The sequence below is a fragment of the Platichthys flesus genome, chromosome 1 (assembly GCF_949316205.1).
Source record: "Platichthys flesus chromosome 1, fPlaFle2.1, whole genome shotgun sequence".
Lineage (NCBI taxonomy): Eukaryota > Metazoa > Chordata > Actinopteri > Pleuronectiformes > Pleuronectidae > Platichthys > Platichthys flesus.
Window position 1 is genome coordinate 20,876,446 of NC_084945.1, and position 25,609 is coordinate 20,902,054.

The following is a 25,609-nucleotide window of genomic DNA, read 5'->3' on the forward strand; positions in this document are numbered from 1 at the left end:
GACATGTAGTTTTTCCTGTGATTGTCTGTTGATCCCAGAAGATGTGTTTTCTCTTCAGTTCCACTGGAGGATCAAACGGTCAGGCTCTGTGACAGAACAACTCCTCCTTAGGTGTCACAGGAACTGTGTCTTTGACACTTCTTACAAGGTAGATCATAGTCTTCTGTATGGTGATACATAGCTCTTATTCATTTTAAACCTGCCACATGCAATCAATAATTGTTGCATGATATAGTCAAAGCATCACCATATATCAGTATGAGCCCCTGTAATAATGTTCTATTCCCATCTGCACTAATCAGCAGTTCTGTGTACAGGATAAACTTTGCAAACACAACGTTCCCCTCGTGAAGTTAAGGGCAGTAATTGTGCACAGTAGACAAACACAGAGTGTGGAGAATTGGTAATACAAATAGTTTTTTTTAGGAAAGAAAAATATATACAGCTTCAACAATCTATTTCACGCTCTCTGAATGGCAGCTTCGATTCAGCACCATGGACAGTGACACAAGGCTGTTCTGACTGTGGAGGTTTGGAGCCGACATCTTTTCAAACTACAGCGTCTTTAATCTCTCCTTTTTTTCTTTAGCTTTTCACCTTGTTCTCTGTAAGAAAAAGAGAAGAGCTTGTTTAAATAGTGCAACGCTCCAAAGGCTGATAGTGAGTCGCATTACTGCACGCTGCAATCTTTGTAATTATGTCTTTGATCTGAGCACCTGACCAGGCTTTCATTTTCTTTTTAAGTCATTCATTTAAAAGAAAGCGGCTAAGCCCTACGACTATAGAACATATAAATTCATGAATAAGCTCTGTAGCATAGTGAACCTTTGAAAAAACTGTTGCAAACTTCTGTTACATGATATCTTTCACTTGTTGGTGTCTCTGTGTGTAATATTAGCAATTAGCAATGATCATTCACTCATTGTTAATGCTGAAAGAGGTGGATCCAGGGAAAGGGCCAAGGAGGCACTAGCCCCCAGCCGAAATCTGATTGGCCCCCGAAGTGGGCGTGTCCTGCCAATCGTCTGGTTTTTTGGTAAACAAATGTACCAACAATACAGTAATAAATATGACAACTTCTTGGGCGGAAAAGTTTCATCTTTGATTTGAACACAATGTCCTTGAACAAGGACAATTTTCAGTATCCAGTATATTCAATGATGTGGCTTTGCTTAAAGCTACAGAGCTAACAGTAAACAGGGAATCATTTAATGTGCACCTCACTGAATCAGGAATGGATGCTGGACATATAATTGGCTACCCTCGGTATAAATTGGGGCCCCTTAATGGCCCCTGATTTTGAAATATGGTTAGTGGGTTGTATGGTAATTCTATGAAAGCCATGTGGCGTCTTTTTAACTATACCTACTGTCACAGGAAACAGAGTCAAAAGCTGCCCCAGTGAACGTATGACAAGATGGAGAATATCCATTGTATGTATGATGCCCTATTTAAAATGCCACCAGTTGATGTTAGCAGATGTTAGAAACCACCAGTGAATGTTAGGGACACGTCCTAATAGATGTACTTTAGTGTCATCAGGTGTTTCAGCCTCTTAATCAAAGCCTTTTGTTTTAACACTGATGGCAAATTTGGAGTCGTTGGACCACTCTCTCATCACCATCATCATCAAACATAGAATGGAGGGATACAGGAGCCCAATCCATTTCTGAGACACTTGATGGTTTTCATTTTTTTTCTCCATTTCATTATAGCATATACTATATCGATATATATATTTCGAATGTCTTTTATTACAACCAATTCTAACATTTGAATGATAATTGTATTGTTACAACTTATTGCTGAAAGTGTTTTCTTTTAAAAGTGTGTCATATTTCTGTGTGACCTGCATCAGACCATGTGAGCACAGAGCAGTGGGGATCGAGTATCTATCCTCTAAGGTAGTTAATAGCATTCACCTTTTCCATCCCAGGTGTTAAGTAGTTCCCTTTTACATGGTTAGAGTGAAAGACCAGCAGGACTCTGAGGACCAGAATTCAGATCCAGTGCTACAGAGAACATTTCTACAAGACTTCACAGATGTGGCTTTCATAACTCAGGTCTTCAGGACCTACACCAGTTTCATTTCTCAACATCTGACAGGGATGTTTTTATGCCCACTGTGCCACATGTATGCATTTTTGTACCTTTACAATGTGTGCCTTTAGAACACATTCAGTGCATCTATTTGCAGCACTTTCTTTACCATATCACTCACACTGCAAGGGTTTAGTAGCTTACTCAAAGACACTTCAACACACAGAATGGAGGACACTTGGATTGAACCACAGACCCATGCTCAGTGGACAAAACGTTTTACCTTCTGAGCTACAGCCGCCCCTGTGTTATAATGACAGGGCTTCATTGTAACATGGTCTACAAACTGTACATCAGTGTACAGTATCTAAGAATTGAAAATAAAATTATTAATCAGAATAGAAGCATATACATTCTCTTGAACCACAATTTATTCCAGTTAATTTGCATAACCATAAAAATCTATTAATATTGAGCTTCTATATAGTGGTTAGGATTAAATGAGCTAGATGGCTGTGGCTCAGAGGGTTCGAGCGGTCGTCCACTAACCAGAAGATCTACGGTTCGCTCCCAGTCATCGCAATATTGTCCTTGGGCAAGATACTGAAGCTTCTCATAGACAAAGCTGTGCTGTGTGAATGGGTGAATGTAAAGATGAACTCTAAAGCACTCTGAGTGGCCATCATGACTAGAAAAGCGCTTTATAAATACAGATTGTTTATTATTAAAGCTACTATTCCATCCACATTTTGCCTCGTTGCTCTAACAAACCTAAATGACCTCACACAACAGTGGGAGCAGATGCAGCCTTCACACCATTTGAACGTCCCGAGCTCTCTCTGCTCTACACAAATGTTTGCTTTCTTACTCTACCCTATGGGGCCCTCAGCCATCCCAGTCTCACGCGCTCATTATGCAAATATGGGATAGGTGGGCGGGGCCTACTCACCAACAGTACGACCTGACGTCACAGTGTGAAGTGGCAGGCTGAGTGGAGAGTGGAAAGTGGAGAGGGGGGGGGGGGGGGGGGGGTCACTTAAAAAAGAAAAAAAAGAAATGAAAACACAAAAGATATGAGAAAATAAATAAATAAGGTTGATTTTCAAAAACAAGAGGGGAAAGAGGAGTTGTAGGGAGGGAGAGGCGGAGGAGGAGTGTGGAAGAGAAGAGGGGAAATATAAGGGAGGGGGTGCAGTGTGCGCTGTGCAGTTATAAGTACAGAGAGAGGGAGAGAGAGAGAGAGAGAGAGAGAGAGAGAGAGAGAGAGAGACAGAGAGAGAGAGTTAGAGAGTGAGAGAGCGAGAGAGAGGGAGAGAGCAGCCCGCCGGCCCATTGAGGAAAGATGGCTACAGTCACTGCAAACGGAGTGCAGCAGGAGAATGGATTCAGCACCACGAACAGCGCCGGCAGGATGAACGGGCTCACCATCGGCCAGAACACTATTCCAATGAAGGACCACGACGCCATCAAGCTTTTCATCGGCCAGATCCCCCGAAACCTGGAGGAAAAAGACCTGAAACCGCTGTTTGAGGAATTCGGAAAGATATACGAACTCACTGTACTGAAAGACAGGTTCACGGGAATGCATAAAGGTTGGTTCTTTTTATTCGGGATATGTTACTTTTATGCACCTTTAGAAGAAAGAGGGGCATAAACGTCCCAGTTCAGGGGAAGGGCGCAGGACAAGTGTGTAATTTGCAGATGTTTGGGACACACACACATGCACAGCCATATACATGAAGCGTGGGAGGGAGCACACGTGGAGGGGCACTGCCTCCCGAGCTGCAGGCTTGATGGTCCAGCCCGTCCACGTGAATACTACAGCTGAAAACGCCTTTGTGTGTTTACATTGACGATCATGTGGCTGCCGAGCATCCCGGTTTAAAGGGGGGCGGGACAGGCACGGTGGGCTGCTGTGTTATTTCTGCAGCTGCACACATTTCATCACAACTTAGAAGAAAAAGAAGCAGCCCCTTCCTGCTCTCCTTCCAGTCCATTTGCCGCTGTACATATAGTCGCAGAGAAATCAAATGCTTTCAGGGGAGCGGAAAATGCAAAACCATTATCAGGGCAATCAGCACCGGTGATTAACGTGGTGCTGTAGTGCTGCTTTGACCTTTTCAGCGGGCTAATATGCAGCGTGCACGCTCTCAGACGTCATTAGCGCTGGAAAATACTATGTGCATGGCATCTGTATTGTGATGCTGCTGCTCCGTGGGCGGGTTGCAGTCAGGAAGTACAAAGCAGGATAGTAGAGGAGGCTGAGATCCAGCATGCACCCCCCCCCCCATGCCACCCCTCACTTCACACACACACACACACATACCCATTGTCTAAAACGTCCGGGGAGCTGTGTTCACTTAGTAATTAGTCAGACAGGCCAGTGATAATCAGGGATCGATCACTTCAATAGCTATCATTATAAATGATAGTTGTAATAATGGATGTCAGAGTGTGGTTATAGGGCTGGAGGATGTTTTAGCTACAAAATAAAAGACCAGGTCCAGAATTCCAGCTCTGTTACTTTACGCACTTCTACATTTATTCGATTTTCGTTTCCACAACAGAAACTGCTACAACCGATTTATTTATACAGTAGCATAGATATAATGACATATTTTAAAAGAAAACGATTGAATTAAGATGTTTATCTATTATTCATTTTCTATAAGTGTTTTATCTTATTCTATTATGGGCGTAGTATTATCGAAATATAACTGCAAGCAATTTTTTTAATATCATTATTAAAATTAACGATAATAATTTAGCCCAAAATCCAAAATAAGTTCACATTTCCTGTATTATCTGTCTCATTATAAGCAAGCTGTCTTGAGCTGCAGATTTTTTATTTTGTTTTATTACCAGTTAAAATGCTTTGCTTTATTAAAAAAACAAACACACACATATATATATATATATATATATATATATATATATATATATATATATATATATTGTGACTTATGGTATTTTGCAGACTTTAGTTTCTATCCTTTTATTAATTTCGAATCACACACACACACACATAACAAAAGTTCAGATTTGCACACAAGCATTAGCGGCGTTGACTTCACAATCAGCTCGCCCTCAGTAAAAAAAGATGCATTTACAGTGCAGGCAAATTATGTATGATATGTAAGTCAGTGGCTACAGTTCATGATCTCATCGATCAGCAGGAGTAAAGCACTGTTGCGGGGGAAAGGAGTGTCGGGCTCAGCATTACTTTCCTGTGCGTGCACACAGCCCTGCAGGTCTCCGTGCACCACCTGTTCCTCCAGCCATCAGTTGCTGGTGCTCAACACGCTCCTCGTCTTCCCAGCGTTCCTCCTTGGCGCCCGGTGATCGATTAAAACAATATTTCTGATGTTCATGTTGTTTACGCCTGTCCTCAACCATCCCTGAATGTCAACACTCTGGAGGATGGTTGCCTCGGGAAGGATAATCCTGTTCCAAAGCCAGACAGTGTGCCCGCTCAAATCATCCTCCACCAAGGCCACTCTGATGTATGCAGTATGCCCACTTCATCCCGCATAACATTCAAAGTCACTTTGGGAGCACAGGCATGCACTTTTAATACGATTTCACAAATGCATTATATGGATGAGTTTTTCTTATTGGCCACTCACCTAAACCATGTACATGCCTCCTGCCGCATCCATGCATGATACCTGTAGACTGAAGCAAGAAGGGACAAGAGTAAGGAAATGGGATTAGTGTCGTTAACAAAACATAAGTAGGTAGAGTGCATTCATTAGCTGTGTCAGTCAAGGAGAGCAGTTTAAAACACGGACTGAGAGACCAGTCTGAAACAGAGGAAAGCTTCTGTAGGGGAAGTGAAGGTAAAATGAATCACTTACTTAACTCTGACTTCTAAATGCTGCACATTTATTCAAAGTGAATTCTCTTGTAAACAACTCACTGTGTCTCCCATATAATTAGATGTAGTCTACAACTTTTAAATTAAATTGTAATTTATGTTTTATATCAAGTTTTACACAAGTCCACTTAACTAAACAGAAATATAATATTTACAATGATAGTGTTTATAGGAACAAACTGTAAATCATGAATAATTACATTGGGTCTCATGATGCTGGTGAATATTATCACCCTCTTTTGTGATGTAAAAACCTAGTCTAATTTCTTCAGTATGTATCTGTTTGCTGTATTTGAACCGATGATTCAGGACGTTCGACTGCTGTAGCTGCAGAGCTGGGACACGGTTGTGTTGTGGACAAAGGGGATATCTAACAATTCCCATTTGACTTGTGGCTGAACGCAGAACACGATCAGGTTCTCTCCGGTTAAAGGTTCTATATCACTATATCACTGTCGATACCTCGGAAATCAAAGACTCTCCTCTGCTTCAGCTTTCAGGTATGATTATTTATTACACAGGTTTATGGAATAAAATCATTTTATATAATTGATCATTGTGATGGAACCACAGAGAATCGGCCGGATGAGCTTTGAAGCATCTTCCAGCTCATTGTGTTGGTTTTCAGTTTGATTGTTTTCACTGATGACAGAAAGTCATGTAGTGCCGAGCTACAGTGGAGCATTAGGGACCAGCCGATGGAGCATTTAGCAGCTAGAGAGTCGCACCTTTTCAACAGAGCAGAACAACAGAGCTGCTGAAGGGAGAGTGCAAATTCAACAGGTGGTCAAAAGCATGACTCCTATTATAATGTATGCTAATAGTTATGTGTCTGCTAGATATGTAAATTAACAACCATGTATCAAATGATGATGATTGGTGGTGAAGCGTGGACGTTTGAATTCCTCTGGGTTGGTCACATGTCGGGGTCACATGTGGAAGACTCACCATAGAAATCCCTTGTATCAGTGATGAGGCTTCTTTATCTGCAGCTACAGGCCTGTGGGTAGTTTCATTATAACCCGATGTTGCACTGCCTGGATGAATGGTATTAATCTGCACAGGGTTGTAGCTGTGGAACCATCATCAACAATGTTTAGTCATTTCCTGCGACTCTACACGAAATAAAGTTGGTAATAATATTTCGTCCATAGATTATCTATTACATTGTGGTTTAAAAAGTAGTTTCATTTCTATTCGCTTCACAAAAAAATGTGTAATGTGCCATCGGATAGTGGTTGGCTATTATGTCAAAGGCCTGGGAGGCATCTAATGTTGCAGCATTATCACACAGTCAATTCACTTTTTTACGATAAAAAGCAACAGAGACGTTTTTCACAGCAGGACAACAGAAGAATGGGGGGATGATATAGCTTGGATCGACTATCCCTTAAGAAAGGAAAAAAGAAAGTTCATAAAGATTTAGTGCGGTGCTGTAAATTTGGTCTGACTACCACTTCCATATGCCTCTTTAAACTGAGTTTGTGGCTGAGAACGGTTTGATTTGTTCCACACAGATGATGTATATGGCTGTAGGTATCAGTTAGTAAAAAAATTATGTAATAGATGATTTGTAGCATAATCTTTTCCACAGACCCGTGACACAGAACCGCACCACAATTAAGAGCAGATCAAAATATGCCATGTTTGCTCACAGCTAATTCCTGTGGACCGTGCCGCATGAGTTTGAACACACGTTTTTTTGTGAATTCCTACTTTGGGCATCTGAGCTCCCCCCAGGGACTTGTCTGAATATCTGGGGAATTACATTTATTCCTGTACGCGTCAAACCGTGAATCGTTTCAGAGAGAAAATCGTTTTATTTGTTTCCTTAAACCAATGATTACATCCCACCTTGGAGTTGTTCAACACTGTTGCCTTTAATGTGGCTTTGATAGTTTGTGGGTCGTCAGGGAGCCTTAGACTATGCGTGGGATGACTTGACACTACTGGCGGGCACGACGCTCCTCGTTGTGTGCTGCAGCCAGGTCGTGCTGTTTAACATCCATCATTTCGGCGAGCACTACATTATCATAATACTTAGCGTCGGTGCCAGAGCGCGTGCATTGTTCAGACATGCTGAATGTTGGCGGGGGGCAAATCTATTGCTTGAGTCGCGTAATCTATCAATCCGTCTCTGATGCTGAGAGGTGGGACACTGAGCCGCAGCACACAGCCAGGAGGAAGAGATACAAAGAGTTTGTTAAATATCTTCATCCATTCTGCTCCCCCTCTGTAGGTCCATGCAGTGTAACTGCCTATAAATAGACAGACAATTTGACATAAAAACCCCTCACGGGCTCTGACATGTCAAAAGTAAACCTCAGCAGGGCACTAATATCTACTCGCAATCGACTCATAGGCTGTAACAACAAATCTTTGAAGCTGTCCTGACGCTTTGCAGACAGTTTCTTTGTTGAATTCAATTCTGTTGACTTATAGTAATGACCACTGAGTTACAGATCCATGCTTCTGTAGGGTTTTATCCACCGGGTGAGTGTTACAGAGGACGCATGGGGCAGTGACTGACAGTTTGTGTAAGTTGAGTGACAGGTGTAGTTTAAGTCTACAGGAAACCTGTTTGATCATTAGAGAGGGGGCTGTGTGTGAAGCAGACAGCTGAGCAGCCCACTCCGAGTGGAGATGGATAGAACGACTGAGAGAGGCTCTGCAGGTAACATCATGGTTAACATGAAACATGAAGCGCTGGCTGAATCCTCACATCGTATTTGTCTCAGTACCCGTGGGGGGGTCAGTCCATCACAGGCTGCAGCATCCTGTTGTTTTACATCTTTTTTTTAGCGTGCCTGAATTTTAATGTGCATCCTTTTCCTGGTTTAATGAACATTCTGGGATCAGACATGTGTGAAGAGAGCAAAGGCGAGCAAATTGCTCATGATCCATGAATTCCCTTCTAATGAATTCAAATTTTATACAAATGTTCTCTAAAGTTATTTCAATTACAGGTACCTGATGCTTTAAAAAGCACAATTTACTTTTAATGCCTGGATGCATGTAATTGTGAGCACATACTAATTTCCATTTTAAAACAAATTGTAAGAAGAAGCGTTACAGGGGGAAAAGTTATTTAAGTAATTACCCGGAACGTGTCTCGCAAACCCAGCAACACATTTCCTGCTTCTGTCTTTGAACCAGTTTGCAGGGTTTACTTTTTCATTTTCTCTAAAATATAATTTGCTAAACCTTTTTCCATTGCTGAAATTATAGTGTCTTAAATTGTCTCTGATTACCAAAGTATTATTTTCATCCCACTTAACCTGCTCATCACAGGACGCCAACAGTCCTTCTGTTCAACCCCCACCAGAGCTCAGTCCTGGTTTCAGAACCTTGTCCACTTTCACCTCCTAATTTCTTCTTCTCACATTCAACTCATCCTCCAATCTTAAGAACATCAGCTTCATTAACTTAAGCATTTAATTTTACCATGTTTTTTGTATTTATCACTACAAATAGTGTGTACTTGACATTACAGTTAAGAGATCTTGCTTTAGATCACTACACATCACACAGAACACCATGTCTTTTATTTTACAATTAACATTATTTTGTTAAATTTATTTTGCTAACCCAGAAATCAGTTTGCACTTTCTGCTGCTTTACAAGCTGAATGTTCTTGCAATTTTGCACGGTTGCATACTGAGGGGAAAACAATGATAATGTGTAATATGAATGTAATCCCATGCCAATTAACCGACCCTAAAATTTAAGATGACAGCCCTAACTTTCTACCAGCTGCTACGTCCCTGTTCCCTCCTCACATTATATCACTGTGCCTCTTCTCATGTTCTTCATTCTGAATGCTCATCTGTTCCTAAACTCGCTCTCTCAATCACCGGCTCCTCTGGGCTTCATGTCCCTTGAGCCCACAGTGTCGGATATGAAGCTTTCTTAAACTCCTGCTGATTTTCCACCACCACAAGGAGGCAGAGGCATTCATCTTGCCGGTCTGAATATATAAAGGCTGCAATGCACAGAAAATCTGTCATTTAAACTCTCAGGTCCAGTGCCCGTTCTCAAGCTGCCTGCTTGGAGTGGACTTTTCTCTTGGCCTGTGTTAAAGCTCCGGAGATACTTCTGAATTATTGCTTGTCATTAGTGAGTCCTCCTCAAACAGTTCTACAATATGCTTCTTTAGTGATCGTTTGCGGAGCTTTATATAAACAGTATATGGTGCAGAGTGAAGTTGAAGACGTTGTGCTCATCCTACCTGGTTTATCAGATTTTTTAGTCAATGTTTCTCCTAAAATAAAACTGAATTTGCTTTATTACACAATCTGGGGAGTCTGTATATAAGTTGAATGATTTACTGTGAACCAATCAACCCAAATTTTCAACTATTCAAAATAAAAGATCTGTGATTAAAGTAAATGTTGTGTTCTTACTTTGAATCCAACTTGCCAAAGAGAAGGTGATTCCATGAATGTTGTTGCAATGACAGAGATCAGCACTTGTGAATGTAGATAGATAGATGGATACTTTAATAATCCCGTGGGATATTCAGATTGAAATTCAGAGTGAATGTGTCAGCCTGATATGGTGAAATAAATTAAATTATCTAAATGATTTGGTGGGAGATTGGACCTAAGGTTTGACCCAGTATACAGGCACTGTTGTAAATTATCAGAGGATGTAGAAGAAGACTTGTTAAACTCAATCCATAGACTGAGCTGCCTCATCCTGGTTGACTGCTATGGCTTGCTGGTTGTCTGTTTATGACATTTATGTCATTTTATTATGAACGTATCGTGTGTCTAAATCGTACCACAAATCAGCACTGCAATCGTTTTGGTAATTTACAATACATGTGTCATGTGTAAAGCAAATAAGATTAAGTTAGCTCAAGATGCATTGCATATACAGACAGACAAACATGAGAGACATTTATGGAATTAGTAGGTAGATACATGCCATTTTTCTTGAAGCAACAGGACAACATATGCAGTGGGTGGATGTTGCTTCCCTTGTTTCAGATGCAGTGCCATTGGCTTTGAGAGTGTGTGTCTGGAACAACCGAGTCAGTGTTGGATCTGTATTTAGGCCAAGTAAAAGTAGCAAAGTACTCCATTAAAAGTAAATGTTCTGCAAAGTACGGCAATTAAAAGTACTCATTATACAGAATGGCTTACATTATGTGTGGTTTTATTTTTATATGATTAATATATAAGTGCTACTTAAATGATGTAGTTGCTCAAGGTGAAACTGATGTTAACTGCTTCATAAAGCGCTGGTTTATGGAGAGTTTTTGCATGTAAAATATGAATCCTAAAAGAACTTGGTGGTGTAAAGTTTAAAACTTCATAAGGAACAAGTACATCAACTGTTTTTAGGCATAGTGCTTGAAAGTAAACAACAAAAGAAAAATAGTGAAAAGATTTATTTTTTAATTGTGAGGTTTCAGGAAAATGCTGGAGTCTAAAGGAAAAATAAGGCAGATGAGACAAAATAACTTTTCAGGTCCTTAATTAAAACTTATCTGACTGTGAACAGGTTTGCTGATTGTCAGGATCAAGGTTCTGGTATAGGAGAGAGTTTCAGAGATCCAGTTTCCAAAGTCCAACCTGGACAGGCAGCGGAACAAGCAGGCATCTGAGTGAAGTGATCAGCAGAGCGTGGCAGAAATTTCAGGTATTAGGTTTTTTGCAAAAACCAGAATAGGCTGAAGAAGAGTATGAACTTCAAAGTTCAAGATCAAGTGGAGCGTGTCTACCACTGACGGTGTCTGAAGATCTGGCAGAGTCTTGATAGATGAACCGGTTCTAATGCTTCAGGACGTATTGGACAGTGTGGCTCAGGTGTGCAGGTGAATTGGAGGGACAGCCGGAGCCATGACAAAACGAAACATAGACAAACAACTCACAAGAGGGAAGAAGACGGGCAGGGAAATAAAAGGTCAAACTTAGCTGGAGGGTTTTCACCCCAATAAATTTGAGAAATCATAAAATTCCTTCATTCCAAATGAGAAAGACTAAGAAATACTCTATCTAAAGATTGACAAAATGAGTGCTCCCCAAAAGTGAAGCCAAAGCTCTCCATCGCTCCCTGCTGGCTGGCTGCAGTGTATTTCATAAACCCCACCCCTACCATGTTTGTGGATTGGACATGGACCAATAACTCAAAACACATGTTAATTAATTTTTATTTTTATTATTTATTTGATGCTACCTAACTCCGTCACATTGTCGCTACTCTGCAGAATGAGGACATTGGCGCAAGATGACTTTGTTCCTCTCTGGGATATATCTGGGCTGAATTTGTCGATATGGGCAGTTCTCAGAGAAGTGTTGTCCATCTTTATATACAGTCTGTGGTCTAGATCAACTTTCCTAGAAGGACTATGGCCCAAAAACTTTAACTGGTAAATCGCCATTGCTCCTGTATTAGTTTTGTACTGATTTATGTTTATAAACTAACACCACGTAAAATCATGTGATGACATCTTACTAATATATATAAAATCACTGCCAAAGCAGCAAGATGACATGATATATAAAAAAGACCTTGTATGGCAGTAGCAGAATGTCAGCAATAGCCTACAATTCCAGTTTTTGCTAGGACATGGCCCCCCGGGGCCTTGGTTCATGTCCCACAGTTTTGTAATGTCACAAAGGATGAAGAGTGTCACCCCAGGCCCCCAAACTTTTCTGCTTTGCTGTGTGACACGCTGTTTCATCATTGTCATTTAGGTGATTTTTCCTCTTGAGTAACTGCCTAGTTGTGGAGGAGGTTGAAGGTTGTCGTGAATGGGAGCTCTCTTGGCCGAGCGCCAGAGTGTGCCGCTGGGTCTCGGGGTTGATGGGTGCTATGTGCTGCATGCCGGGTTTTGTCTGTGTGTGTGTGTGTGTATGTGTGTGTGTGTGTCTGTGTGTGTCTTCCCGTGGGAATCCTTGGCAGCAGGTGTGACATGTAGTAATGGGAAATTATGCTGCATAGTGCAAAACCTCTTCTGAACGGGGTCACCCACTGTCAACGCTGCCAAGCACGTAACACAGCAACCACTCAGTCTGTAATGAAAGCCGACTTATTTACTGATGCATATTCATTTTGCTTTCCTCAATTTTTCCAACTTAAAGAAAAGTCTCCAGAGATGATACCGTTTCAGCTCATCAGCAGAGCTTTATTAATATGTTGGCAGTGAAAACATGAGCATGCTGTTTGACTTTTCTCTCCAGTGTCCTGTTCAACAACTCATTAGAAAGAAGCATAAAGGGTTTTACACGATGAAAACAAGAAGCTGGAGTGAGAAAGCATTTTCCATGACCCCTCTGTTCAAAGTCCTCCTCCAAGATCACACCACTATGTTTATGTTCTTCTGTTCTACTTTGCTTATGTAATATTACTATATTAAAATCAATAGATTAATAGAAAGAATAAGATGACAAATAATAATAATAATAATAAAAATACAAGGTCTTTGGCAAATGTTTTATTCTGAGAGGCTAAAGAATGATGGTATGCACAAGACCAGTAAATCTAATCTGAAGCTGTATTAATTTTTTGGAAAGAATGAGTACGATTTTAATCTAACCAGCCAGTTATTTTCTTGGAGAGTATAGAGCTATTAACTTCAGAGTGCCACATTCCAGCTGTCAGCACAGTGTATGAATTCCATTGTAATATAATACATGTTTTTGGCAATAGCTTGTAAAACTCCAGTTAGTCTTATATGATGGCCTTGTGTAGATTGGAATAAGTTCAGTGATGTCACAAATCTCTGGGATCGTTTGGAAGGCTCCAATGTGGTTTCTGGAAGACGACGCTTCATCTCTCCCATCTGCATGCCGAAGTGTCCTTGGCGAGATACTGAACCCCTAAATGGCCCCTCATAAATGTTGAGTGTACTAATTGTAAGTCACTTTGGACAAAAGCTTCAGCCAAATGACATGTAATGTAATGTCATGTAATGTAATGTAATGTAATCTCTGAACAAACAGCCAGGGGGAGAGAGGTGTGAGGCTGCCTTCACATCCACTTTGAGACATTGATTTCATTTGTTACTGTGCAATCATTTATGATGTTTGACTTTGTATTGCTTTTGTATGTTTTATTCATTCTCTGCTTTTAAACATTTAAATAGTATTGTATTTACATTTAAGTCTGTTCAGTTTGTTTTAAATGTGCTATATGAATAAACTTTGACTTGACTTAATTTAAATGAGTTTCATATTCACGTCTGTCCATTCATATACTTAATATGGCTTGTACTTTTTCCTTTATAATCAGTATTTTTACATTCTTAATATTATGGATATTAAATCTAAAATCCTTTAGATTACAGTATCATAATGACATTCAAATGAACTTGTACCTTTTGGCACAACCCTAAATTCTCAGTCGCCAGATTTTCGTTCTACTTTATCTTTCTTTTTTATCATTAATGATGATGTGTAGTTGTTTTATAACTATTGTCTGGTTGAATGACCCTTTGTCTCTCATGTCTCCCTGTAGGATGTGCCTTTCTAACATACTGTGCCAGAGAGTCAGCACTGAAGGCCCAGAGCGCCCTCCATGAACAGAAGACTCTGCCAGGGGTAAGTGCCCCCGATCTGCCCTCTGTCATAGGCCAAAGCCCCCGGGGCAACCAGGGGATCTACATTAACATAGAAGTTATATAACAGTTGCTCTCTCACACACACACACACACACATACACATACACGTACACATGCACACAAACTGTTGCACATTGATGCACATGGCGACACAGTTTACATTAAGACACAGATTTGGAAACAGATGGAAACAGTCACTCACATTTCTGCGGTCTCCCTCTTTTACCCTCCTTTTTTTGTTCACTCCAAACACGCAAACAAACACGCACACACACACACACACACAAACACACACACCCCCACACACCTCTACACAGAAGAGAGTGAGTGGCCTATCTCACCTTGCAGTGTCTTATTACACTAATCACCCCGTAGGAGATATTTGATAAGCGCTCCCTCATAGCAGCCAATGCCGTCCTTCCCCTGTCCTCTCACAATATGGCTGCTGCAGACACTAATTGCCTTGAGGAATCCCACTCTCATTATCACGTATAATCAAACAGTAAGTATAAACAATCATTTTTACCATGTATGTCACCATCTGGTGTTTTTGTTTTAATTCTCTCCCCGGTTTTCTCCCCCGCACGTCTTCTGCCATTTGCCTTTAGTGAGGAGGTAACTTTTTCAATTAATTTAATGGCCTCTTCAAACAACACAGGTAACACATAGCTCTTAAGCCCACCCAGGAGGAGACCCTCAATCTGGGATGAGCGTGAGCTTGTGGTGTCTATCTGTGCTTGATGTGTATGAGGGTGGATTCGTCTCCCACATCAGGGGAATTATCGAGGTGTGATTGAATTACCCCTGCGGGTCTCTGAGAAGGAGAAGCTGCTCCAGTGCCCAAGCTCCTTACTGGCCCCCTCCACCCCTGCTTTTCTTTCACAACGTACCAAGACATCCTCTCAGGTTGGGGCTTTAAGCGGAGCCCGAGGAACAGAGAGAAAAAGGGAGGGAAGCGATTGGTAGGAAAGAGAAGAGTTGTGATAGGGAATGGTTTGCGAAGAAAGAGGTGGCAAAGGCAGGTGATGGAGTTGCGGAGCTTCATATTGTTCCTTATTGTTGTGTTAATATGTTGTTTGCACTTCACTGAATGTCAAGCACACTGGCACACTGTGGCAAAAGAGTTCCTGGGAGATCAGGCTCCCTGCTTCGTTACACCTCCCCCAGCTCCATAATGAGATGATTGTCGTGATGGTCCTGGATAGGTGTTCACTCGCTTTATTGCCCACATTCTTGTTTGTCTTCTATCTGGAAAGAGGTTAATGGCATGTTCCGTGGGGCTTGGGTAAACATTTCCCCTGTAGAGCTCACAGCGAGGGGTCAGGCCTGCAATCTCCGGCTGAGCACAGCCTGCATACAGAAGGCTAATATAGATGTTCTGTCTCTCTGAGAGGGGGAGAAAGAGGGGGAGAGAGAGGAGAGAGAAAACAATGTGAATGGGAGAAAGGGAGAGACAGACAAAGACTGGGAGAGGTGACACTTCTGGACAAGCCTCATTGTCACTGTCATGGCCTGAAGGGTTGAGATGCTCGCTCGCATAATGCTGCCAGCACTGTGGACACGACTGTGCAGTGTGCCTGTCAAGAAACTTAAAGACACATTTTCTCTAAACGATGAGACATCGGCTATTCAAAAAATATCAACATCTTTCTATCAGAAGGAGATAAAAAGAGACAAAGTGAGAATAAAATATGGGACGAACTAAATAATACAAACACTGCCCAAACAATAATCTGGGTAAAGCCAAACTAAACCTTTTACCCAGATTTATAAATGAAGGCGTCATCCGTTAGTTAATCATAGTTTTTAGGGTAAGATTGCAGATTACATATTTAACTGCCAGGTTGGATCCACACAATCCACTTTTAGCTTTTTAGAGTGGGAGGAGGGGGGCTAGATCCAATCCCAGTTTACATTGGATGGCGTTCCACAGGCTGTCTCATATATATTGACATACAGACACAAACAATCATTCATAACTATGGCCAATTTGGCTTCTCCAGCCAAAGCGCTGGCTGACCATACTTTACGTGTTCGCTGAGGAACTGCACTCTCGTTCAGGTCACACATGCATGCCCACACTAAGATGAGGGTCCACTCTGTCCTTCCATTCAGGAGGGCCCAGGTGAAAACAAAGTTTACTCAAAATGACCAGCGGGGGAGTAACACCACGCTACCACCCTGATGGATTCATACGGTACATCAAAACAATTCATACAAACTTTAAGTGGAGTGGGAAAGAAGGTGTATGCGAGTTTGATGAACCATTGTCATTTTGACCAATTGACTTTGGTGTGCTGGAGACGGTGTGATTACGGCCTGTCTTGGACGACATGTGTCAAAAGGAAAGTAATCTTTGCAGAGAGAGTTGATAAAAGCTTCACAATGTTGTGTTTACAGTTTTTGTTGTCTATGTGCAGCAGAATGGTTTGCAGGTGTGGAAAAAGTAAGAACATCCTCAGCATCTAACAGGACACACATACACATTGTGGAGATATAGAGAAATAATGATTTCACGTAAGATCGAGTGGTTGGCTCTCCGACATGTGCACACTGTCAGTGCAGCTGTATCTGACAACAGGAGACTTGAAACTCCTGTTGTCTCTTCATGGCTCACGACACTTTTGCTTGTTCATGAACAGCAACAAAATGATACGATATGTTGTGTACTGAAGAGGTATTGTATATATGGCATAAAATGTAGCACGGTAGCTTATTCATAGATTCAGGTTATCTAAAAACCCAAAGTGAATGTAGGTGCTGTTATAACACAATAAAAATGATTTGATTCGGATGAATTAAAGATTTTTACATGAACACCTTGAAAAGTTTAAGCTCAATCTTGAAATTGACCATTCAAATAAAAAGTACACTTTCTGCAACTCGTGAATTGAATCGAAAGGAACATGTGTAGCCTCCTGAGTATCTCCCTCAGAGTGTATTTCTACTAGTGCAGTATTTTATTGTTTCCTTTTAACGCAATGTGTGTATTTCACAAAAAGGAACAGGGCAGAACAGTGTGATAGAGAGGAGACAGAAATATGTATGAGTGTGTGAGAGAGTGTGAGGTCTCAGCAGGAAGCTACGACTCTTACATCATCTCCAGATTGGCTGCGAGTCTCATACCTCTCATAATTCACATCCCCTTTATTTACTAAATCTTGTACTGCGTGTACCGCATCTGAATTGCCACCAGGGAATCTGGCTCTGTCTGCTGTGGATGAGGCGGGCTTTGTTTACATTGTTTGATTAATTGCATGTAAAGAGCATAATGAGCTCTTTATGTCCTGTGCATCAGATCCTGCTGCTACAGTTTGTACCGTAAATGTAATCAGAGATTCAGCCTCTTGCCCTCAGTGAGCTCGTAGTTGTTGATGTGTTTATGTGCACTATCAGCATATTCCCCAATGTAGGGCAGTGTGGTGCTGTATGGGGACAGGTTAGGTCATGCCCATGAATGATTTCTCCCTGGATCTGATTAATACCTGGGATGTTAACACACAGACCTGAGCCAAATTGTAGCTTCTGCACGATCCATTCGCTCTCACCTTCTACCTCAGGACAGTTTGTGTAGACCAGCTAAATTGATGATCACACAGTTGTGAAGACCACACACACCTCTCTCTCTCTATATATACCAATATGTGTTTGTTTAGAAAACACACTCTACTATGGATATGCCTGGTCTCCTCATTACTCAAAACAGAGATGTTTAAAAACAATGACGTAGACACTCACAACCGCTTGCTGATTGGGTCTTTATGGCCATGACGCCCTGATCACATGACAACCCCCGGCATTAGCCTCGGCTGCTAGTGTAGAAAACCACATGGATAATCAATTACAAGCATTGCTGACCCTGTTGTCTTTGCAGTTCTGCATTTTAAAAGGATACAACTGATAATGTGTAGGAGACAAGCTATTATTGTAGCACTCACTGTGAGTGGTAACTTGATATGTGTTTTCAGGTGCGTTGGATGGACTGGGATTCCAACTGATCCAGAGCCAAAATGCTTGTGTGGACAGAGATTGTTTGAAGAAAGAAAGAAAGAAAGAAAGAAAGAAAGAAAGAAAGAAAGAAAGAATAAATAATATGTGCAGTCGCAGAACCACAATGTTATTTCCAACTGTTTGCCAAATAGCCTCCCAGCCTGCTGCTACTGGAGCCGCAGATCTTCAAATGAATACTGCTCTCTCTCCTTTCTGGATCGTGCTGCTCTCTCCTCTCAGGCCAATTAGCTCTTGGTGTTCGCATGTAAAAAGCATGCTAATTGGGTGCTAGTGAAGCCCAAAAGCCAATTAAAATTTCCAAGGTAGAAAAAAAAGAAGGAAAGATCCAGCTTCTCTTTGTCTCTCATTCACTCGGGCCGTTCTCCTCTTCCTACCCTTTCCCCAACGTCTTCTCTCATCATCAATCTGTACCACTTTCACTCCCCCACTCTCGTTTTCCACCCTCTCTGTGAGGAATGTGCTGAGTGTGCGATGGCGCCACAACCGTACTTGTCATTTACCCAGATGGTTTTCTGTGGAGGGATCCAGATTCCTTGGTTTTCTGAGTGAGAGCACCAGCAGCCCAGCACCTGACCCTGTATAAATGACAAGGCAGCCAAGCGCAGCAAAGAAGAAGATAGGTAGGGGAGAGACAGTAACCAACTCCTACCTTCTCAAGTGTTTCTTGTCCAATTTGAGCAGGTAAGCTTAAAGGTTTCAGCTCTCGCCAAAGGGAGTTGCAAGAATGCTTGGGCCTCCTTTTTTCTTCGTCTTCCTCTTCTGTGCATTAAAAAAGTGCAGTAAATTGACTTCAGCATGTGTCACACAAAAATGGGTCAGGGGGGACATTGTGCAACACTAGTATTATGTGTCACTAAGCACTCTGCCATGGACCAGTGCATCTGTGTTCTCGACACCCTCTCTCTGCATCGCATCACAGATGTGGCCATCTTGGACCTGCCATATGTCTTTGTCTGGGGCTCAGTACATGCAGACAGAAAGCAACCCGTATTTGTTCCCCCTAAAAATAACCCAAACATTAAGTCACACATCATTTCATGGAATACGTTCTCAGTTTATCAATTAAATTTAGCCCTTTATTAAAGCTGATTTTTAGTCACTGAGGAGTAACTCCTCTTCACTGACTTCCAACTTGTGAGGTGGTTACTTAACCGATCCCCTTCCTTTATTCTCATTTATCTAGTTGATATATTAAGTAGGAAATAAAGCGTAATCCAGTTGTGTGTATGTGTGTGTGTGTGTGTGTCACAGTGTTATCAAAGGACACACAAAGCTCCTCCACAGCAGGTCCACTTCTGGACAGACATGCTGCAGGTTAAACTAATTACTCAGGCCACACAGGACTTTACCCGTTCTTTTAAGGGACAAATTGTGCTCTGTTGCCGATCAATTTGTCCTCCGTGCCATATTTGTCAACCTCCCGTGCCCCTGAGCAGTTGCCATTATCAAGCAAAAAACTAAAAAGGAAGAACGAAAGGCCTGGGCACTGGACGTGAGACCTCTGCTGAGGCTCCCCCTGCTCCCTTCATCATCAATTACGTCTATATCATTTTCTTTTTGTTGCCCGCTTTAGAAAAGAAATTAAAAAGGGCCATTGTTTTTCTTATCCCCCTGGGATGAAAGCATTTACTACGCTGCTGCACCGTGCGCGGCCATCCTGCCGATTAGGGAGTGAATGGAATCACAATCGAGGGATGCACTCGGCATTGTCTTCTATTATGTGGCTGGTGGCCCTGAATATTGTACAAAAATTAATTTTGTTCCATCTGATGGGATTTTCAACCTTGGAGAGTGCAAAATGTTAATCCTGGCAGGCGGGTGAACACTGTGGAAGGCCCGGCGTTTTCCACGGGTGACTGTGAATGGGCACACACAGTTGTCTGTGAGAGAGCTCTTAACCAGCCCATAAAGATGGCAGGCCAGAGGCACCAGGCATATGAGCAGGAGAGATGGTGCTTCTCAAAGGCCGCGGGGCAGCAGAGTTTTGGTGTTCAGAGGATGGCGACAACCAAGGCCCATTTGTCCTTTAGATCTCAATGATATACTGCAATACAGTAAAACAGGCTGGGGCCCAGGTTGTTTGAGTCAAGCAACCTCAGCCTCACGATTTATTGAAAGATTGTTCTATGGACAAAGTAGCCAACATAAAAACAAAACAAAACTGTGCGTTTTTCTCCAAAATAAGATCCCAAATTACTTCTGCACTTTCAAAAATCGCTGATGCTGATGTGCTCTGTGCTAAAAGCAAAGGTTTGAAAGCAAGAAGCTGAACCTGTAAAACGACTCATAATGATCATTAAACAAAGACAAAAGAAGGTTATACAAGTTTTAAGATGATGAATACAGGGAATCCTTGATTGACAAAATGTGAAAACCTTTCTGCGTAGATGCCGTCATTCTAAAACATTGAACGGTCTGCCGTGCGTCAGCCTCACTGACTTGGTTTTGTTTTAATGTGTCTTGTAAGCAGCCCCCTTACACCCTTCCCCCACACCGACACATTCACTATCTCCCCCTCGCTGACAGGTGGAGTCGGACCCCACCGTGCATGCTCTCTTGCACTAATTTATCCACTTCTTTAGCTGTAATGAGGCAGAACTGGTAAATGTGGGGACAGCATTGTTAACATTGCTGCTTCACTGGGGAAGAGGAGAAGGCTGACAAATAGTGGGAGAAGGATGGAAATGAGGCCCGGGTGCTGTCACACCTCCAAGAATTATGATTTCAGTCTTTTCCCTTTGCTGTCTACTAAGCTGCACGTTGCAATATGACATTTCCTAAACCAATTAAACATCAAAGTTTCTGTCGCATCAAGATCAGGCTGTTTTGGAAATAACAGCTGGGAGGGAAACTCCAAAACAAAACAAAAAATTAATATTTGATGCTGAATTTCTTTTAAACAAAATAATCAAAAATGCTGCTGATTAGAGTAATAAACTTCCATCCGTCTCATATTGAGATGATCAGTGCGTAAACCTTCTTTGAAAGTTTTGTGAGACGTCTTCATCTAGTTTCAGACGATGTAACGTCTCAATAGATAGAAACAGGAGTTGACATCTCGCAATGAGTTGGCTGCTGTCATTACTTAGACAGTTACAATGAAAACAGTTTTTTTCTAAACTTTTCTTTCTTGTTGTTTCCACTCTATGACGCAACTGCCACATGATAAAGAAGACATGAGATTTCAAAAATAATGTTGTCACAGAATGAAGTCGTAATATTACAAAATCTGAGTCATAAAATTACGAGAATATAGTTGTAATTTAATGAGAAAAAAGCCAAAACACTACAAGATTATTAGTATTTACATTCTTTAACAAATAAATACTGTGCTCACCACTCACAGATCTAAAGTCTAGAACCAAACTCACTGTTTCCTGAGAACCAACGAACCCTCTATGAATATCACACAGAATACAGTCCAGCACAACAAAACATTTCCTCCTCCACAGAAAAGGGCAGCAATCCTCAAAGTCTGTGCAGTTCTTTGTTTTACAGGGAAGACAGTTTCTTGCTCAATCTTTATTATTTATGATAATTTTGTTGTTTGTTTAACCAGTACCAAAGTAAATCATAACAAGATATGCTATATTCTTCATTTTAACGCAGCCAAGAGGCTAATCTTATATTACCCCTCCAATATGACACCTAGTCTAATACAACCTCATTCTCTACATCTCAGATATGTTTTCCTCTTTAAGTAGTCTGTATACACATCTTTCCATCCGTTCCTCTACCTAACAATTCATTCAGGGAGTGACATAAGACGTGCAGGACAACCTGCAGGCATTTGTTCAAAGATAAAACGGGGGGTGAAGAGTTAACCAACTCTGCAGTTAATCACACAGGGACAAGTGTAAACCGTCGTGCTGATTCAAGAATCATCTCCACATGTTGTGACACATACACACACAAACATTAGAGGAAGACAAGTAGCCATGATGTGACTATGTAAATAGACCGCCCCCCAAACAGCATGAGTAATACCTGGATCACACAAACGCACACACACATGGTATCTTGTAAAAAACGTGCGATCAAACGTTTTTTGGGAGCGGACAGAAACACGGGTTAGGGGAGAGAACCAAGGAGGGAGGAAAAGAGAGCAAAAGAGGAAAGAAAAAAACTGATGAGTCATCATGAGAGAGAGAGAGAGACAGTGAGAGACGGAGAACGAGAGGACACACTTTCTTGCATAATTAACCAATGAGCATCACCAGGACAAACTCCTCCATCAGTGTGTCCAAAGGATTAACTACAGCGCGCTCCCCTTATCTCGCCCATTTTGTTTAAGAAAGAAAATGACCTTGCGCTTGTTTACATGCTGATTAAAGACAGGAGGGAGAGAAGGAGACGGCGAGAAAGTCAAACTGTAATCAGAAGAGTTTGTTAAGTGGAGTAGTGTCGGTGGTGGTGTGCACTGAGCAGATACAGCAAGCAGCAGCCAGACTGTGTCAGAGCAGTAAGGCGAAACAAACCCAACCCTCACTCACACACGATGGAGCAGCTAACAAGCAATGAGTGGGCTGGGACCAAGGAAGGTGTTTGTGTGTGTGTGTGTGTGTTTGTTTGTTTGTGAAGGTGGTGTGCAATAAAAAAAGTATGTTTAGCGTGTGGGTGGTACCATTAGTTAGTCTGCCTGTTTTATTGCACTGGGAATAGCTGGTGTTTCTGGGCTTCTATGAGTCAGTCTATATACACTCTGCGTGTGTGTGCGTGTGTGTGTGTGTGTGTGGTGTGTTCGTGTGTTCTTATTTCTTCCTTTTTATCTACCAGCCAAAATGTAATACCTTTGAAGCAAAGGCATTCTTGGCTTCTTCAGGGCAGTTATCTCTTTCTTATTCTTTGGTTTAAAAGGAATGACCTGGAAATTTCTACTTAGCTAAATATCATTTTTATTTCTTAGTAAAATCACAGAGCGTCTGAAAATGTGACAGAGACTCGTAAGTCTCTATTTCAAATGTTTCTCAAAATGAAGGCCATGTTTCCCGAAACCTCTTCTGCTTTTTGTTGTTTTTCTTTGTCACTCTGAACGTTTGTCTGCCTTTGCTGTACTACAGAGTGCAACTTTATTTTATCCGTTCGCACTGGAGTAGGTTCAGCCTGGACGTCTGTGTGCCATCAAGCCCTTTGTGCAGTAAAGCTTTACAGTCAGAGCACCAGCCAGAGAGTCTCACTGCCAAAAAATCCAGCATCGAGGCTTCGAGATGCTGCCGGTACCTCTGGCAACAATCGACCATCAATGATTAATTGATTGTTAAACTTCACTACAGGCAGCGTCCAGATTTTGGTGGGATAAGAAGTCATGCTCAGGCTAAGACTTAATCAGTCAGGGTCATGGTTATTCTACAACGGTAGCTGGTACATTTCAGGTATACCTTCACAGTTTGTCATCTCAGTTATGAAACAGGTCAATCGATGAACACCGAAAAAGGTATTTCTCGCTCCTGCTCAAATTGTAGTATTCAGTCATTTCTAAAGTAAAATAAAATTGGAGACCTTCCAAAGTTACTAACAATTTTTTTGTGTTTCTATTTCTCCATTGCAGCTCAGAGCAGTTACACTTAGGATTTTAGTTTTACTGCACACGAAACACTTTCCATTTGTGTACACACGACTTAGCATGCATGGCTAAGGTGGCTAAGATGAGCCGCGACAAACGGTCAGAGACAGTGACGACAAGGCACAGTGCAATGCATGTGTGAAGCTCAGCAAACATTTAAGGCAGCACGGCGTCGATCTGAAAGACTTTACAGCGTTTAATGTTGTGTGGTGTCCGAGCCCGAGTGTGTCATCTTCAGCTGGCGTTAGTAGCACCTCGCTAGCACCTCCAGTAGAGCTAATGAGAGCGAGCCGCGACGGCAGCAACCCACCGATAGCTGCCATTCAAGGGAAAGCTGACCAACATGACTTGTATGAATTATGTCAGTAGGTTTCTATTAATAAGACGAGCAGCTCAAAACGTTATCATCCACAATTTTCTTTTGTAATGTTGCCTGTCAACCACAAGGTGTTACCACTGCTGCCCCATATAACTAAATGACTAATCTTTATCTTTATCTCGGGAAAACAGGAAAAAAAAAAAACATTTTTTTTTTTTTTTTTTTTTTCCAAGAGGTTCAATGCAATACGCTTCCACAGTATTTTCACATGGACTCACTCAGACATTTCCCACACATTCCACTAGGGGGCTGGCCGTAAATGTTCTGGAATATGTGCATCCTCAAGTACAGCTCCTCTGTAACATTTTGGGAAAATGTACGTAGCGCAATGCATATCTGAAAAGGGCTAATTTTCAAAATTGTTACTCACCTGGTAAAATAAGCTTCGGTAATCGTAACTGTAAATATTGTAAATCACGTATAACATTGTCACATCGTAGACAGGCTGTAGTGAGACAGACGAGGTGAAATGAGGGTGCACAGGCCCCCGCAAGTTTCTGATCAGTCGGGCCTGCCACTGCAGAGGAAGGCTCTGACAGGGAGGTGTCAGAAATAGCACCAAGGCTAACACCTCTCCTCCCGCTTATTAATGCATCCTCTCATAGCAACCTCACACACACATACACACACACACACAAACAATGGAACACACATCAACAAAGTTCTCACAGCTCAGACACTTGTACACAGGGCTGGTGAGAGCATATCTCACCCAAACACACACATACCTGCACACCTTTTGCACAGACACACGCACATAGACACACAACACACTGTCAGATCAATATTGCATTACTGAGGTATGTTCTCCTCTCAGAGGTTACAGTGATAGGTGAGGGGTGTGGGTAAGAATCTTCTCTGCTATCTGTACAGTGGGCAGACACACAGGGCAGATCTGAGGAGACTTCACAGCTCAGACAACCGGTTTCACCTCCTGCCTTCATCGCTGTCGCTCCACTGTCTCATCCACAGCTCTAAATCTAGCCTATGATCATCTGTACAGCATGTCTATTGTAGATAGATAGATAGATAGATAGATAGATAGATCGATAGATCGATAGATCGATAGATAGATAGATAGATAGATAGATAGATAGATAGATAGATAGATAGATAGATAGATAGACAGATAGATGGATAGAAATAAAAGAGAAGTTACAGTTCTTGATT

At 41.7% G+C, this 25,609-nt stretch overlaps 1 protein-coding gene across 1 annotated transcript in view; it reads left to right on the plus strand.

The window, feature by feature from the left end:
* The first annotated feature begins 3,382 nt into the window (after window positions 1–3,382).
* celf6 (CUGBP Elav-like family member 6) overlaps window positions 3,383–25,609 on the plus strand; it is a 135,749-nt gene continuing 113,522 nt past the window's right edge. Inside the window, exons 1-2 of the mRNA XM_062388759.1 lie at window positions 3,383–3,632; window positions 14,384–14,466. Of these exons, the coding sequence (XP_062244743.1) occupies window positions 3,383–3,632; window positions 14,384–14,466 (333 nt within the window). The remainder of the gene's footprint in view (window positions 3,633–14,383; window positions 14,467–25,609) is intronic.